The 18,235-nt window shown below is 35.6% G+C and overlaps 1 protein-coding gene across 5 annotated transcripts in view; it reads left to right on the top strand.

Moving 5' to 3' along the window:
• The window catches only part of LOC127966405 (homeobox protein PKNOX2), an 86,126-nt gene extending 68,654 nt beyond the window's left edge, over positions 1-17,472 (top strand). For 3 of the 5 annotated variants that reach the window (XM_052567345.1, XM_052567344.1, XM_052567346.1), the window contains 8 exons: positions 497-668; positions 2,226-2,411; positions 3,756-3,891; positions 4,292-4,389; positions 6,244-6,363; positions 6,553-6,629; positions 6,790-6,968; positions 7,886-9,201. In XM_052567345.1, coding sequence (XP_052423305.1) covers positions 497-668; positions 2,226-2,411; positions 3,756-3,891; positions 4,292-4,389; positions 6,244-6,363; positions 6,553-6,629; positions 6,790-6,968; positions 7,886-8,127 — 1,210 coding nt within the window. In that variant the 3' untranslated portion in view covers positions 8,128-9,201. Of the gene's footprint in view, positions 1-496; positions 669-2,225; positions 2,412-3,755; positions 3,892-4,291; positions 4,390-6,243; positions 6,364-6,552; positions 6,630-6,789; positions 6,969-7,885; positions 9,202-10,421; positions 10,564-12,153; positions 12,376-14,122; positions 14,266-15,059; positions 15,275-15,376; positions 16,111-17,042 lie in introns of those variants that run through there. The other 2 variants (XM_052567348.1, XM_052567347.1) reach the window with 2 other exon arrangements.
• The last annotated feature ends 763 nt before the right edge of the window (positions 17,473-18,235 follow it).

The raw sequence follows: 18,235 nt of genomic DNA, 5'->3' as shown, positions 1-18,235 counted from the left end.
AAACCTTTAGACGGAGCTTATGCCTACAATCAGATGAAGATGACAAAGCTTTTATATTCAGCTGTCATCCATCCTGCCTGAAGCTAAGAGACTGGTTATTTTCTGGTTAACTTATTAAACACTGCTTATTGCATACTGCACAGTATATCCTCTGAACCTCCTACACAATATGTGGAACATACATTATCGTTTAAAAGTTTGGAGTTGGTAAGATTTTTACAAATGTTTTTGAAAGGGGTTTCTTATGCTCACCAACACTGCATTTATTTGATCAAAAATACAGTAAAAAAATGCAATATATTTTAATGTAATTTATTCTTCAGTCTTCACGGTCACGTGATCCTTCAGATCTTCTTATATCAGTGTTGAAAAAGTTATGCTTCTTAATATGTTTGTTGAAACTATGGATTTTTTTTTACATTTGCATACTGACCACAGTATACTGTACATACTGCATAGTTTAAAAATAGTAATAATAGCCGTCTGTGTCCTGCAGGCATCCTCTTTTTCCTCTTCTGGCATTGCTGTTTGAGAAGTGTGAACAAGCCACGCAGGGATCAGAATGCATCACCTCCGCCAGCTTCGACGTCGACATCGAGAACTTCGTCCACCAGCAAGAACAGGACCACAAGCCTTTCTTCAGCGAGGACCCTGAACTAGACAACCTGGTAAACGCTCATTCGCTTTGACTCTTCTAGTTTCAGCTGCTAAAAACCTGTTTACTTCCTTTATATCGAAATGTCACATCTGCACTGCCCTCTACTGGCATATTTGCACTTTAAACATCTTTTGAGATACTTTAACTATCAAACAGCATGGAAACATGACACTAAGTGACATTTTATTGCAGATAGAAAGTCAGTAGTGTTAGTCACAATGACACTCTTGTCCACACTCTAGCTCTTTTTTCCCTCTATTGTTCTCGTTTCCTTTAACTCTCTTCCTCATATTCATCATCTCTCCTCTTCTGTGCCCTGCAAGACAGTTAACAGTAATTAGAAATTAAGGGAAGTAGGAGGAAAAAGGTCACTGTTCATCATTACCGGGGCGCTCGGCCGACTAGCGCTGCTCAGTCAATTAACTCTGCATCTGTGTGCTTTACGACACACTGGTCACGCACGGGTCTTCCGTTCACTAACTCTTCACCACGACAGTTATAGCACCCGCGCTGCGCTTCCTTCTCGCCTCAGAGAGATGGCACTGAGCCCTGATTAAACGAGCTGCAGTAATTGGCAGATTTATCTCCTCCTTGGCAAAGCATTTTTTAGCCCATTTGGTCGTCCTTGAGTTCTGACTTTGACTGTTTGAATGGTAGCTGGAACAGAAAGTTCAGTCGCGTCCAACTGTATCAGCAGAACTCAGACGTGTTTGTAGCATTAAACAACACAACCGGGCAAATAGTGGCAGGGAGGGCTGGCGAAGTTCCCTCAAATAACTGTTGGAAAGAAAGGGAGAAAAACACTGCAGCTTTTCTTTTGAGTAAACTCGTTTTAGTTTATTTAAAGGAATAATTCAGTTACAAATGATTTTTTAATTCATATTATTATTTACTCACACTAATGTTGCTTCAGATACATATAATATTTTTTCTTCTATGATTGGAGTTATTCCCCCGAATGTCCTTGCTGCTCTTTTCATACAATTAATAAAAAAAAAAAACATCTTGAATATATAATAAAAGGTGGATAATATATAGGTTTTCAAAATACATATTGTAGTTTAATAAATAAATAAATACATTTAAAATGCTATATTTAAAAACAATGGCATTTATTTATTTATTTACTATATTTGTTTATTTATAATACCAAATGTTATTTTGTCTCTTTGCTCTTTTTGCCACTTTTAATGTTTTAATTTCAATTTCATTTTTATTATTGGCATCTTGCAAAATTCTTGTTTAGGCCAGTCTTGTTATTGTTAATTAGCAGGAAATATAATTTCTGGTCATTTAAATAAAGCTGAAATCAAATCAAATATATAAATATTAGATGTACAACTTTGCCTCGCCTTGGCAACTACCTGAAAAAAGTTGAAGTACTTAATATACTATATATACATATTAGCAAGACATAAGCACTTACAAACTGAAAGAAATATAAAAATAAAAGCTGATTCAAAATAGGCATAAATACTATAATAATATGAATAATGCTGAAAAAGACCACTCTAATGCAAGAATTCTTCATAAACTAATTTCTGTATCTACTTCTCTGTTGATGTAGATGGTGAAGGCGATCCAGGTGTTGCGGATTCACCTGCTGGAGCTGGAGAAGGTGAACGAGCTCTGTAAAGACTTCTGCAACCGTTACATCACCTGCCTCAAGACAAAGATGCACAGTGACAATCTGCTCCGGAACGACCTGGGCGGCCCGTATTCACCATCACAGACCAACCTCGGCCTGCAGCAGGTCACTCACAAACACATCTCCCTAGACCTTCAGTCTACAGGCTAAAGGTTGTTTCTAACACATAAACACAGTGTCATATGAATGCACAAACTCTCACACCAGTAACATTTACACTTGCATGAACACAAGCTCCTCTCTCGGGGATGCAAAAGGTCACATCTGGCTTGCCCTCGCTGTTCCTGCTGAACTTTGCTGACCTCTGCGTGAGAAGACTTAAAGTACACACTTTTGAACATTTCATGTAGAACAGTCAATCGATTATAATTCAATTCAAATGGCCATTAAATGATCGGATTAATCAGAATAAATCACATATACTTCACCTCTTCAAAATTTTTATTTTAATAAGATTTTATTTTTTAATTCAGTAAGGATGCTTGAAATTAAAACAGTAATATTAAAGATATTCATAATGTTACAAAAGATTTCTTTCAAATAAATGTTTTTTTTTACATTCTCTCCATCATAGAATCCTGAAAGAGTGTATTGCAAAAATATAAAGCAGCACAAATGTTTTTATTAATAATAGTAAGAATAAATGTATCTTAAGCATAAAATTAGAATAATTTATAATTTAATTATTAGAATAATTAGAAAGATTTCCTTCTGAAACTGCAAAATCTTACAGACACAAAAATTAACGTTAGTGAATTTGTTGCAAAGAAAAAAATAATATCATTTAATCTTTCATTATTTTTTTATTGATCTGTAAATATTATATATACATATAATGTATGATGTATAGGGTAAATTTTAGTTTTTATTTATTGACCTCTAAATATGAAGTATATATAAATATATTATATATAAATATAATTTTTTTTGTGTGTGTGATTATTATTATTTGTATTTTTACTCAAACTAAACTAGTTAATTCACATACCCAAATTTGTACAACAGACATAATTAATTGTGCAAATTTTTATAATTTTATTTATTCTTATATATATATATATATATATATATATATATATATATATATACACACACACACACACACACACACATATATATATGTATATATATATATATACATATATATATATATATATATATATGTATATATATATATATATACATATATATATATATATATATACACACACATATAGCTTTTTGAACTATTAATTGTTTTTTAATCACACTTAAATAAAATGTTAAATTGGAAGCCATAATGTCTACCACAGTCATAATTGATTGTGTTAATTATATATATTTTTAAATAGTTATTTAGCTATTTTTTATTTTTATAACACTAAACAAAGATGTTAAATTGGCAGCCCTTATTTCTTTTCCAAACTAACTGAGCCGTGGACACTAACCAGCGTTTCGTCCTCCTCTCAGGACCTGCTTCAGAACTCATCCCCGTCCCTCACCTCTGTCTCCAGCTCAGTAAACCCCTCTGGGATCGTGGTCCCTGCCGGTTCGCTGCAACAGAACAACGTAGCCATGACCACTATCAACTCTCAGGTGGTCTCAGGTGAGGAGGCCGATCATCAGTCCCTTTCACTTGCTATAACGTCAGAGATCTCAGCTTCCAGAGACACTTTTCTTTCCAAATTTCAGTCATCTGGTGGAAGCTAATGCAGACTTCCATGTACATTATTTATCAACTCTCTCTTTACTCATTTTCTGTCTTTACACAGAACAATACTTTCACATTGTGAATAAAGAATGTCTAATTACTGTGAAATCAAGCTAATTAGTGTCAAAACAAGAACTCTTTGTTCTCCTCTTGAGCCCCTCCGAACACCCTTTTGTTTTATTTTGGCGCAGTGAAAGGGTTTGTTTTTGTGTTGCAGGGTAATTAGAGGATGTTTTCAACAGGCAGGTAAAGTGTGTGATAACCACGCTCCTGTGTCTGTGACTGATTCCCACAGGTGGGACACTGTATCAGCCGGTGGCAATGGTTACCTCACAGGGGCAGGTGTTGACCCAGGGGTTACCACATGGAACCATCCAAATCCAAAACAATCAGGTGAGGGTAACCGCTCATGCTCGCAGGGCTGTATCTTCTAATCAACTACTTCAACACTAGAAATCTGTTGAGTTATTTCTAAACTGCAGCACCATGTCTACAACACTGAATCGCTGCTGTTACAAAGAAGCAAAACATATATTTACATATTTTCTGTCAATATAAAATATTTAAAATGATAGATATACATATTATATAAATATTATTTGTTGTGCATTTACATGGCTTCAGACACTTTAATATATGTTTTATATATTTTGATGCCTGCTAATGCTGACTCTTTGAGGCCTATTAATTTAGAGCAAGAAACACAAGCAGAACAGATTTCTGTGTAAATAATTAATAAGTCCATTCATGCATTAATTGTCCCATTAAGTGTATGCAACATTCATGTAAGAATGATTTTACACATTTATTTAAGTTGATTTTTAATGACTTTATATTAATTTAATTAATATATTTATTTATTTATTCGCATATTGAGCTTATTGCAGATTAAGCATCTTAAATCTCAGAATGGTGATAACCCCCAAAGAAAATTGTTAATGTAGCATGCATCCCGTAAAAAGCTTTTTTTTTTTTTATCCATTCGTTTCATTAAAGCCTAAAATTTGGAAAATAAATAAATCATAATAAAATTTATAAATTATCATGAATATATATATTATATAAAATTGCATTTGTTCCTGTGTCATTACTAGTTTTTTTTTTTTTTTTTTTTATCAATTTCTTTTACATTAAATTAATTATTTATACTTTTGTTATATTTTCTTTATTATTAAATAAAAATAAAAAAAGTTATTTAATATATATATATATATTTCAACAAATACTATGAATTGTTTTTGTTCAGCTGACAATTTCTGTATGCGCATATATACTCTTCTGGTTTTGCTGCTCTTTTATTACTCACTTTTTTATTGACGAAGTTAAAGTTCAATCTGATGGGTACTTCTAGAACTGTTAGTTTGTATTTTAATGCCTCAACTATGAGTCAGGTGAGTTGGGGTTTGATAGACAGCTGGAGTCTGTGTGGATACCCAACTTTGGGCCGAGGCGCTTCACTACACGCAGGCTGGGAATAGAGTTCCGCCCATAGCTACATCTCCGACAAGCTTTCAGTAATAATACCCCTGCATGAAGCCTCCAATTAATTCACCCTGCTTCCTGAACCACACACTTACACACTGTGTGTGTGTTTGTGTGTGTGTGGAGGAATGAGGAAAGAGCCACATGACACCCAGCTGCAAATGTAATGAGGAGGTTGTTTTTAGAGCTTGATTATTATTTATTTATTTAAAAAATTTAAAATCAGTGGGGAGCTGCTGCTTTTTACGGCTTTCAGTGGCAATGGTAGCACGAAATTAATTATCCTTATTTTCAAAGTGGAAATGTTAATTTTTCCTCTTCTTTTTCTTTTATTAATGTATTTATTCGCACACGGAGCTCTTGCAGATTATGCGTCTTAAACTTCTCTGAAATGTTAATATGCCAGTCTCAGAGTGGCGTGAACCCAAAGAAAATAAATAGGTAATTTAGCATGCATCCATTAAAACGCTTTTGCATTTCTGCTCGCCTTACATTAATCGTCCTTCTGAGCGAATAACAAGTTTGATGAAAGGAGAAAAATTGACAGCATTTTCCGCAGCTCTTTTACTTGATGAAAGCCTTCAGTAAATGTACCCTCCTTGGCTTTAATTTTAGGTATCATTACTCCCATTGCGTTGCTATGGTGACTGAAGGCATTCCTGCCCCTGCCAAAGAAATGGTGACTGGCGACTCTCTTTGTTTCCGTGGCAACTCCCCCCCCCTCTCCCCCGCTCACTTTCGTCTCTTCTCCCTCTTCCTTCCAAGGTGAACCTGGACTTGTGCTCACTCTTGGACGGCGATGACAAGAAATCGAAAAACAAAAGAGGCGTCCTTCCCAAACATGCCACAAACATCATGCGTTCCTGGCTCTTCCAGCATCTCATGGTGAGAAAAAGGAAGGGATTTCTTCTTACATGATTGCCCTACAAACCATAGAGAGGCTTGGGGAGTTTAAAATGCACTTCATTTGAATCATATCTGGTTAGAACTTACATAAACCCAAACATGTACATTTATTTATAAAGACAAAAAAATCATTTAAATAATACCTTATCATTTACTTTTGGTTTCCAGCATCCTTATCCCACAGAAGACGAGAAAAGACAGATCGCAGCACAAACAAATCTTACCTTATTACAGGTGAACAACTGGTAAGAGCCATAGTGTACTTCACAGCAAAATAGCGCCATCTAATGGCCACAAACTAAATGATGAACCTTGTTTGTGATTTACACGCAGTGGAAGCCTATCTAGCAGAAATCCTGGCATGTGTCTTATCCGTATCTTTGTCTGTCTCTTGTCTTTTGAAAGGTTTATCAATGCCCGCAGGCGTATACTGCAGCCCATGCTGGATGCCAGTAATCCTGACCCCGCTCCCAAAGCCAAGAAGATGAAATCTCAGCACAGACCCACACAGCGCTTCTGGCCCGACTCCATCGTAGCTGGAGTCCTGCAGACACACGGATCCCACTCCTCAAACAATTCAGACAGTGTGTAATATGAACACATTCTCTAGTCAGGTTTCTTGTGCTTTATATAACACCGATTGTTTCGCAGGGAAATAAACCGTTCTACAGAAGACAATAGTGGCAGTTGTTTCAGTTCAGTTCAATTCAGTTCTTTAATGGCAGATAGTATGCTAAATATTAATTATTAAAGAATTAATTTAGGGGTTTTAAACAATCAATTACTCTTCTGTCAAAGTTAAATATATAAGATCCACTTTATACATTTTTGTGAATTTATTTCTGTCACTTTTTCAGGCTTGATATGGAATGAAAATGATAGTTTACGTAGTGAACACATTAAAGACAATACATTATATTTATTATATATATAAATATACACTACCATTCAAAAAGCTGAGTTTGTAGATTTAAATAAAAATAAAAATGTGTGCTTTTATGCAGAAAGGATACATTTAAGTCATTTGTGCATTGATGTGAAAATATTAAAGAAATATTTTATTTATAATTTCATTCATAATATTACAAGATTTGTATTTCAAGTAAATGCTGTCTTTTGAAAATCATGTTTTACAAAAGAATCCAGAAAAATATGAAAAGCCAGTTTCCTGAAAAGTATTAAAGCAGCACAACTGTTTTCAAAATTGCTAATATTAATAAACGTTCAGCATGTTAGAATGATTTATTTAGGATCATGTGACTGGAGAAACGGCCGCTGAAAACCAGCTTTTAAATAACAAGAAAAACTTACATTGTAATATATTTTAAAATAGAAAACGGTTTCCTTTGGATTAAACAAAAACAGCCTTGGTGAGCAATAACATAAAGCAATTTTTTCCAATTTTATTTGAAATGGATGCGTGTTTCTGACAGTTCACAGTAATACCTGTTACAGTAGTTCAAAACAGACGTAATTGTGTTTGTGTGTGTATGTTTGTCAGATTCTCTGGGCATGGACGGCCTGCAGTCTCTGTCCTCAGACTCCGCCACACTGGCCATGCAGCAAGCCATGCTGGGAGGAACCGAGGACTCCATGGACGGCACAGAGGAGGAGGACGACGAAGAGGAGGAAGAGGAGGGACTCGACGAGGAGGAAGACGAAGAAGAAGATGAAGACATCGAGGGAGGCAGACAGATGGCTCGGAGAGATCTGGGCCTCAACCACAACGAAGGACTTGAATAAAGGATCAGAAAGATGAAAATGTCAAAACTGACTTAACTCTTACTCATCCACATCTCAACACCGCCAGAAGGTTTCCAGAGGACACTTAGTGACACTTAGGAACATCCAAATTAGAATGAAGAGGAGGGGGCTGTTATAGACTCGATGAATGAATCAAATTCATGTTAAAGTGAGAATTTGAAGGAGGACAGAAGAACATTGTACTGTACATTGGGCCGTTAGCCAAGTGCTCATGCTACTCATGCATATAATCCATTTAAGCCTTACTTTGTTTAATGTCTCTTTGGTTCTCAGGTGTCTTAGCATGACATAATGTCTATCCTCTTACAGTCATATTAATAACCATGCAACAAGTGGATGTTTTAGGCATGTTGCTTTCTTTCTTTTTTAATTTTTGTAGTTAACGAAATATTCAGTCTTCGAAGATTAAAAAAGAAATGCCTGACAGCACAATGTATGTACATTTGATAGTGATGCATTTTACCCAGACACTTCCTATTTATTTTCCAAACTGTTGAAAGGCAGTGGCACAATCAACAAGGATGCCGTCCGGTGCAAAAAACATCGGCCTCGTTCAAAACCAACGCATGTTGGGAGACTGGAAGCAGAGGGCCAAGCATCTCTTACACGTACGGAACAAATCTCTCGTGCCCTTCTGAAACCGCAGGACCTACAAATGACGTTTACTGAAGAACACTGCAGGAAAAAAAAAAAAAACAGAGACATATTTACAGGTGCGTATCACACCCTGAAACGCCCCTCTTTATTTTATGTGGAGGACGAAACAAAAACTGTGAAGAGATTTCTCAGCTTTTCGGCTTACTGTGTCTACAGATTTAATCGCCTGTTTCTGATGTGATGTTTAGAAAAGACAGGATGTTTCTGAATGTTATTGCAGTTGGTCTTTGTGAAGTACATGTTTCTCATTCTCCTTTTCTTGGTTGTTTTTTTTAATGGTTCTTCCAGAGCAAGTGATGATAGGGGAGCTTTTGAATTATTTGTTTGTATACATTGTTGTCATAATCTATTGTGTTTCAGTAGATCATTTTTGATAATTAAAAACTATGACTCTAATAGACGTGGGTGTCATTTTGCATCATTAAATGATCAAATGATCACCATCTTCATTGAAATTAGGATATAATCAAATCATGAAAACTAATATTAGATGACAAAAAGGTAAAGGTAAAACACCAAACTAATGAAATAAAATAGCAATAATAAAACCCAATAATTAAAGATATTAATAACAATACTAATAAAAAAACATGGTAAAAATAACTGCTGATATATATATATATATATATATATATATATATATATATATATATATATATATATATATATATATGTGTGTGTGTGTGTGTGTGTGTGTGTGTGTGTGTGTGTGTGTGTATATATATATATGTGTGTGTGTGTATATATACTGTATATATTATGTGTATATATATATATATCTTCTATAACTAGAGCTTATAGTGCATGAATATTGTCTTATGTTATTTATTTATTTTTATAACTTTTAGATTTAGTTGTCCAGAATCAACAACAATTGCAGTATCAATCTCTATAGACCCAAGGCCTGGACAATGATTTAAACCACAATGTTACTCCGATCATAATTTTTGTAACCTAAATAACTATAACCTCACGCTCTAGCTGTGAATCAAAAGAAAACCTCATGATTTCCTGCAAGGTTTTTTTTTTTAAAAACCTATTCAAGGCCACTGGCAACTGCCGAAGTCTCCACTGTTTTTCCATCTGTGAATATTTTTGGGTGACTTTAGATGTTATAAATCACCTTCATGTGAGCAGACAGCTCGCTGGAAATGGTGTCATGTGTAGGCGTTTAATTCATGTGGCCAATTCTGGATGTTTACTTAGATTGCAAACTCCTCTATCTGAATGTTTGCATAGGTTTCTATAAATGATATGCTTAAAAGCTGCAGAGTACATTCAAATAAATGTCTTCTGGACATGGATGGGTTAACAATCTAAGTAGCTCTACACTTGGGAAGGTCTGTATGCATCTGAAATAACAGTGTTTGTGGATTCTAGTACATGCACTCTCAGGCAGGGCTGTTCAGGGCTGGAGAATATAAATAACGTGAGAAATGACAGAGGCAAGAAAAGCCACATAACTGGTACATTTGAAGTGGATTGGTGCCACAGAGCTGATGAGCATGTTAGGGAATTCAGAAGATCTGCAGTTCATCTCCACCCTCTCCCTCTCTCTGCTTTTGCCCCAGCAGGCTTAAAAGTCCTCTAACTCTTTTAATTACCCTATAAACCAGCCCAGTACAGCCTCTCGTTTCACTTAGACCTCCTCCAGTACTTAAGATCCACGTCAGCATCCCTCTCCTCTCCAGCCTCAGGACCAGTTTACTGCTGGATTGATCCACAATACATTCCTCTTCTGGACAAGCAGTTCATAAGGTACTGTAATTGCTAAGTGTTGTTTCTTCTTCTTCTTTTCACACTTAATATAGGCCTACTAATCCTGCATCGTTCTAAACCATAGATTAAAATGAAAAGGTGAAAACAACAGGTTAACCTATTTTATTTGTATGTTTTGCACTTAGTATTATATTTTCCGCGTCAGTAGCATTGAATTGGACGATTACAGGACGCTAGTTTTTTTAACATCCGAATTAATTTATTAAATTCTTATTTGCCTATTGTTGACAAATACATCAACGGCATGCATCGCTATTTTTGGGTTTAAAGTGCCCCTATAATGAGTAATAATTAACGGTTCATATTGTGGTTCTGGGAGTCCCCAACAACAGGTTGACATGCATGCAAGGTAAAAAAAAAAAAAAAACACTTTCATTGTCTTATAATATGCATTTTATTCTTACCTTACCTGCTCAACGACTCCCAAACGATTCATCTATCCAAACCCCTCCTTTGGGTGACGCTAATCTGCATTTGGTGTGAACGCAGCAAAAGTAGGCACAACATTATGATTTTACCGTTTCAAAAGCGGCACCTAGTGGCAAAGAAAGAATTTGCATTTTCATTCAGACCGTGTTGTCTTCAACATGAAACGGCTTGGGATTCATTTTAAAAAAGCGAAACGTTTCAATGATTCAGAGTGGACTTCTTTTGAGAGACAACAAGCCTCATTTATGAACCTTGCGCAAATTAATGAGAAAATTCTGAGTAATTTAAGCGTTAAACCAGACCTTCATGAAAACTGTCCTCCGGATTCACAAACTCTTTGTAAACGTCCAATTTGATTGTTAAATGTGTATGTTAATGAATTCCATTCATTCCAAAATGTTTTTAGCCAACTGAAAAAAAAAAAATGTCTGCCGCTCTTCTTAAATTGACCAGCTGGTGGCGCTTGAGAACGTTTTATTGACAGTGATTTTAAGCTATAGACGCTGTATTTGCTGTGGTATGGAATATTAACAGCGGCAACGTATTAGCCTACTAGTATCTAAGAATTTTACTAAATATAATAAAGTAGTAAGCAGTAATAGTACTTTTCAATTGTTGTAAGGCAGTCAGTGTACAAGTTGGATGTTTAGGAATTTGTCCCGCCCCTTCTCCATTCACGGCTGGGTAAATAATTACAAAAGTATTTATTTCCCTCTTAATCCGAGGTTAAAACGAGTTAAAAAGACGATCATTCTGATTCATACACAGTGTGTAAAAAGCACAGTATTGTGATATATATAATAATCAAGCACTTGTGTGTTAATTAAAGTGGCAGTAGGCCTACATCAATGGTTTGGTTAATGCGAACTCAGCTGCTGACGTATTTAATGGAAGACATAATTACTGTTTAATGGAATAATTTCATGGAAGGCATAATTTGATACTTTATCTTGTAAGTAAGACTAATCATTCATTTTATGTCTGCTTGTATCTCTTGCTATTAAACCATATCATCAAAGTGCTATTTGATAAGATGTCCCTTATACATTCATATTTTTGTTAATGTACATATTTTATGCAAAAATGTCCATATGAATGACAGCACAGATGGTTAAACCAAGAGACTTTTAACCAGAATAATATTTTTGGTTTTTCTGTTGCCATCCACAGTTGCCAGCATGTCCATCGCCAACACAGCCGCCCAGGCGATGCTCTCTGATGCCCTGCTGAGGGACAGTAATGGGGACAATCGCATTCGATACCTGGAGCTGGATTTGCCATTGGATAAAGTCATCAAGTTCATTTCTGTGGGCCTGCCGCTCCTTCTGGTGTCCATGGCCTTTGCCAGAGAGATTTCTATCGGTTAGCAGCTCTTTTCTTCTCCCGAGTGTCTGTGTGAGAATCACAGGACACCAGAGCGGCACTGGCACTGCAGTAATTTCGCAAACCCTTGAGTTAATTGACTGACCATTAGCTTGAGGGCTGGGCTGATGGAACGCTGGATGTAATTAGTGTTCATCTGATGTGATGACGCTATCTGCACTGCTTAGGAAGGAAAGCCGTAGTGCAAAATGAGAATTAAGCATCTGCTAATGATTATTAGCAGTTTATATGACATCTCAAACCAACTGGGGTCGCTTTCAGGGGAGGAATCTTTAGTGACTGGTATGGGTGCCAGTTGCTGGCTATAAATGGCACTAACTTAAGCTTTCCTGCCAACAGTGCATTGGAGAGAACTGTCTGTTTTGTGTAGGCAGTTGACTTTGAGGTTGCAATCAGTTCCTCTGGAGCTGGTCTGCAATCAGCTCACACAGATGTTAATTGGCATGAGGATGATTAAGAGAGACGTGTAGAGATGACAAGGGTCTGTAATTACAGTCAGTCTGCTCTTTCCCAGCTCTCTATTCCAGACTAACGAGAAGATATGCTAATTAACGTGAGACGTGCGAGGCAAGCAGACTGATTCTCCCTGCTTCTGATAGTGGTCTGACAACACTCAGGTTATTGATAGGATACATCAACACAAACTTTACAGTGGAAGGAAAATCACATGCTAATGCAGTTTGTGCAAAAAAAAATACCAACAACAAAAAAAGAATAAATACATTAGGATCAAAAAGTCCACTAGTGAACCTTCTTTTTTTTTTATACAATTTTTTTTGTATTATCAACCTTATGAAAACCTGATGATCTTGTTATCTAGCAAGACTTGAGTATGATCCAAAAGACATCACTACCAGTGTAGTTCACATGATTACATGACCAGTGTCACAAATGTATATATTTAGATATCATTTAGATTTTATATTTACTCAGTGGTAGAGCATTGCATTAGCAGCGCAAAAGGTCATGGGTTCAATTCCCAGGGAACCCACATACTAAAAAATGTATATCCTAAGTGCACTGTAAGTTGCTTTGGATAAAAGTGTCTACTAAATGTAATGTAAATGTATTAATAGTTAATTTATTCATTTAATATGATATAATATGTAATAATAATAATAATAATAATAATAATAATAATTATACATGTTCTCATATATATATATATATATATATATATATATATATATATATATATATACTGTATAATTTAACTGTATATGTATAACATGCAGATAAATAGATAGATCTGTATATTTATAGATAGAGCCCACTGTATATTTACTGGCATAAATAGATTAAGATGGAAGCTTATAGGAAGCTCAGATGTCTATGAATATCTCTCCTGGTTTGGTATCATGTAATTTGCAGATGTTCGGTGGAGCTCAGTTATCCATAATAGCCGTGGGTTGGGGCATGTTATGTTCAGTCAGTAAATTGGAGGCTGACCGTAGGTTTGGAGGGTGACACAGATGTTTAAGTGGTCCATATAAAGTAGGGCTTGGGCTCCTCTCGGCAGCTGGGTCACACCCTCTCGCCCAGGCAACAAAACTCTCCACAGAAGGGTGTTTCCTGCCTGCCTTGGTGGTTTCACCATCTGTATCCCTGGAAAAGATCTAGTGCTATTATAGACATGCCACCCAGATTCTCCACTTCAAGTATCAGTTGATGCTAGAATACTGTGATTTTGTCTCAGCATGTTCATTTTCTCTGTTTCTCCTCCCAGGCCCACAGATTAGCTGCTTTCCACCCAACAACTTCACAGTAAAGCAGGCAGCATATGTGGATACATACTGCTGGGACTCTCTCATGCACCATGAGTTTGACACAGATGGGAACTTAGAGGAACGTTCACTCTGGGTACATAAAGTGAGTAAAAACATTCAGAATATGCATCACAAATTTTATATATATATATATATTATATATATATATATATAATTATTTTTTAACTTCATAAAATAGAAAGCAATTGGAAGCATTGTTTTTTTTTCTCTCCTCTTGATTTTCAAGAAAAAAAAAATAAATAAATGTGATTTTACATGGAGTTTTAGAAGATATCTGAAGCTAAATCTATTGTAGTCCGCAGTCTAGATACACAAGTTTAAATATAACCTGAATTTGACTTTTACAGCAATTATCTAATTTGTGTCCATTTTAATTATTTAATACATTTGAGACAAATTTGAGAGATTGATACTTCTAATAAGTTATATTATATATTATATTATTACTAAATATATTATTTCAAAAGCAAATAAAAATGTTATCATTGTTTATCATAGATAAACAATGTAGTACAATACAAATTATAAGTAAATGTATAAATATTTATGTAGTAAATAAATGAATACATTATATTATTATTACTGAATTAGTAAATAAATATTAATAGTATAAATAAATAACTGAGTAAAATATAAAAATTAACATGCAATTTAAAATATATATATATATATATATATATATATATATATATATATATATATATATATATATATATATAATATTCTAAATAAATGAAAAATACATATATTAATACAAATATTCTAAGTAATGTTTAACAAGCTAATTCATATAAATAAATACTTGGTAACTCAATGGTAAAATCTACATTAAATGCTTTTCTCATAATAGAACTGGTTATGGTTTTGCTTGTGCAGATGTTTCCATACTCCTTATTGGTCATGGCCATGATGATGTACCTGCCAGGTCTGATCTGGCGCTATCTGGCTGTGCCCAGCCTGACCTCTGACCTGTTCTTCATCATTGACGAGCTGGACAAGTCTTACAACCGCTCTGTCCGCCTGGCTCAAAGCATCCTGGACCTAAAACAGCACTCAGAAAGCCCACTGCAGTTTCAGGCTGAGCTTGAGAGGTATCTGCAAATCTGCAAATATATATATATATATATATTTTTTTTTTTTTTTTTTTTTTTTCAGATATTAAAAATGAACTCCTTTTCTCTTTCTCTTTTTAGAGCCAAGCGCAAGCGTTACTTTGAGTACCCCCTGCTGGAGAGATACATGCAGTGCAAGCATGGCTCCTACTTCCTGGTCAGCATGCTCTTCCTGCGAGGCTTCCTGCTCCTGACCTTCATGTCCGCCTCGTGCCTCTACCTGATCTACTTCCACCTCTCCGCCTTTCTACAAGATGAATTCAGCTGCTTTGTGCGCAGCGGCCTCCTCCGTGAACAGCCCTGGGTGCCTGAGCTAGTTCAGTGTAAAATGACTGGCCTACTTGTGTTCCAGGTCATTAGCGTAGCTAACGGTGCCGTCTATGTTCTGCTAGCTCCTATTGTTCTCTTTAGCCTGCTGCGTTTGTTCTGTTGGGACACAACCTTCCTCTCCCTTTACGAGGTGCTGCCCGGATTGGGGCTCATGAGCGGTCAGAAACTGGGCTGCCCGCTTAATGATCTCAACGTGCTGCTTCTCTTCCTGCGTGCCAACGTAGCACAGCTGCGATCTTATAGCCGCCTGAGGGCTGTTTGCTCCCTCGCACCTCCTCGACTGAAGGGTGCTAAGGGTGTGCTGATGGGCGAGCAGGCCGAGGAGGCTGCGGAGGCCGCAGAGGAGCTCGAGGAGGAGATTAGAGAGGCCAGAGAGGAGGGCAAACTAAATCTAGTAGACATCATGACTGTGCTGGGAGCAGCCAGAGGAAACGCAGTGAACTGTCCAGAGCAGCGCCCTCTTGTGGAACAAGACATGATGCTCGGTACAGTCACTCTCATCTATATACTTAAACGTATCTTGCTCATTGGTGTTTTTGTGGCTGTCATATGGGATGTTCAGAAAATCATCAAAGTGACTTAAATTTATGATATATGGTGTTGGAAATCATTTGTGGCCTGACTGAATGTGTAAAAACATATGCAATAGAGATCATATGCAAAAAATGAGCCATATATAGCATTTAAATATGAGTCTGCTTCTCAACGCACATTGTGCTTTTGTTTCTTAAGGAATTTGCCTAATATATATATATATATTCGTACCACTTTTCTGGAAGTCTGGGCAATCGTTGCTAATATATCTAATATATATTATAAAAAATGTACATATGTGACCCTGGACCACAAAACCAGTCATAAGGGTAAATTTTTCGAAACTGATATGTATTCATCACCTGAAACTTGAAATAATATATCAAATGAACAAGCTTTCCATTGATATATGGTTTGTTAGTATTTGGCCGAGATACAACTATTTGAAAATCTGGAATCTGAGGATGCAAAAAAACTAAATATTGAGAAAATCACCTTTAAATCACCAAGTCCAAATAAAGTTCTTAGCAATGCATATTATCAATCAAAAATTAAGTTTTTATATATTTACAGTAGGACATTTACAGTACAAAATATCTTTATGGAACATGATTTTTACTTAATATCCTAATGATTAATATTATAATGAAAATTTATACAATGCACAATGTATTTTTGGCTATTGCTAATACACCCCAACAACTTAAGTTTTGTGGTCCAGGGTCACATATGAAACAATTGTATCTGCTCTAATGGAGGCTTTAAAAAAATAATAATTCTTCATAATTCTTCACAGCTGCATTGTGCACTTTATTTTTCACACTTAACATCAGGTTTCCACCCAAAATATATGCCCCTAACAGCACTCTCTGTCTCTTTACAGAGCATAACCACCAGGGGTACCATGAGTTGAAGGAGACTACAACATGTTGTTTTGCCTAAAGCACCAGCCAATGGACTGAAGCAGCACTGTCAGACTCTAGAGGGCCCCGTAGAACAGCTAAACCTCTGAGATGAAATAAAGATGAAGACAGACGAGAACATCCAATAGCTCAAACTCCTCTATTATAGTCCAGAATCAAACAAATCTGGATTTTTTTACAGAAAGCACCTCAGGAATAAGAACATGACAATTTGAAAAGCCTCCAATAGTTAGCCTTCTTAAACTTGAGCATTTTTATATCTTTATTTATTCTTTTCATTCTTATTATCTGATGTTTGTGGATTCCATGCCTCTTTGAAAACTGGATACTTTACTTGACCTTTTGTTCTCTTTTATAAGTATAGTGAAATAAAATGTTTTTGTATTTGTGCTTTGTTTGTTCATTTCCACGTTACTGTTCAAAAACTCGAAGTCAGAAGAAAAATAATTTTTCAAAGAATCCAGAAGAATATCGTGCTTTCCAAGAAAGCACTGATAATAATAGAAGGTATTAGTTTTTGTATATAATCATTTCTTGGGCACCAAATCGGCATATAAAGATCATGTGACTGCAGTAATGGCTGCTGAAAATTCACCTTTGCCATCACAGGAATACATTACATATCAAAACATATTACAATATAAAATAGTTATTTTAAATTGTAATAACAATATTAAGTTTCACTGTAACTTTGACCAAATAAATAGTGAGCATATTTTTCATTAAATTGAATATCAGACCTAAACATAAACGGAGCATATTTCCCGTTTTTATTTCTATAGCATGACTTGTGCACTCTTCTCCCATACCTTAGAGAGAAATATCACTTTCTCCTATGAGAAATAACTTGTCCCATAATTGCCAGACTTTCTCAAGTTTTTATTCCCATGAGAACTTTCAGTAGACCATGGCTCCTTATCTTATGTTTTAAAGATGTTACTTTCCCCCTTCTTCAATGTGAAGCTTTACTGTATATGCTTAAAGGTTCACACATCCAAGCTCTAAAAATGTGGGTTTGACGTATTGGGAACGCTAAACTGAAAATACAGTACATCCATCTAAAAGACAATAAGTTTGCAAGACATTCCTGTCACAAAACGTGAAATATTTTGGATCAATTGAGTGAATTCTTTCTTCCAAAATAAATTCCAGT

This window comes from Carassius gibelio, chromosome B10 (assembly GCF_023724105.1).
Source record: "Carassius gibelio isolate Cgi1373 ecotype wild population from Czech Republic chromosome B10, carGib1.2-hapl.c, whole genome shotgun sequence".
Taxonomy (NCBI): domain Eukaryota; kingdom Metazoa; phylum Chordata; class Actinopteri; order Cypriniformes; family Cyprinidae; genus Carassius; species Carassius gibelio.
The sequence above is the reverse complement of the archived record's forward strand: the minus strand, read 5'-3'. Positions and strand labels throughout refer to the sequence as shown.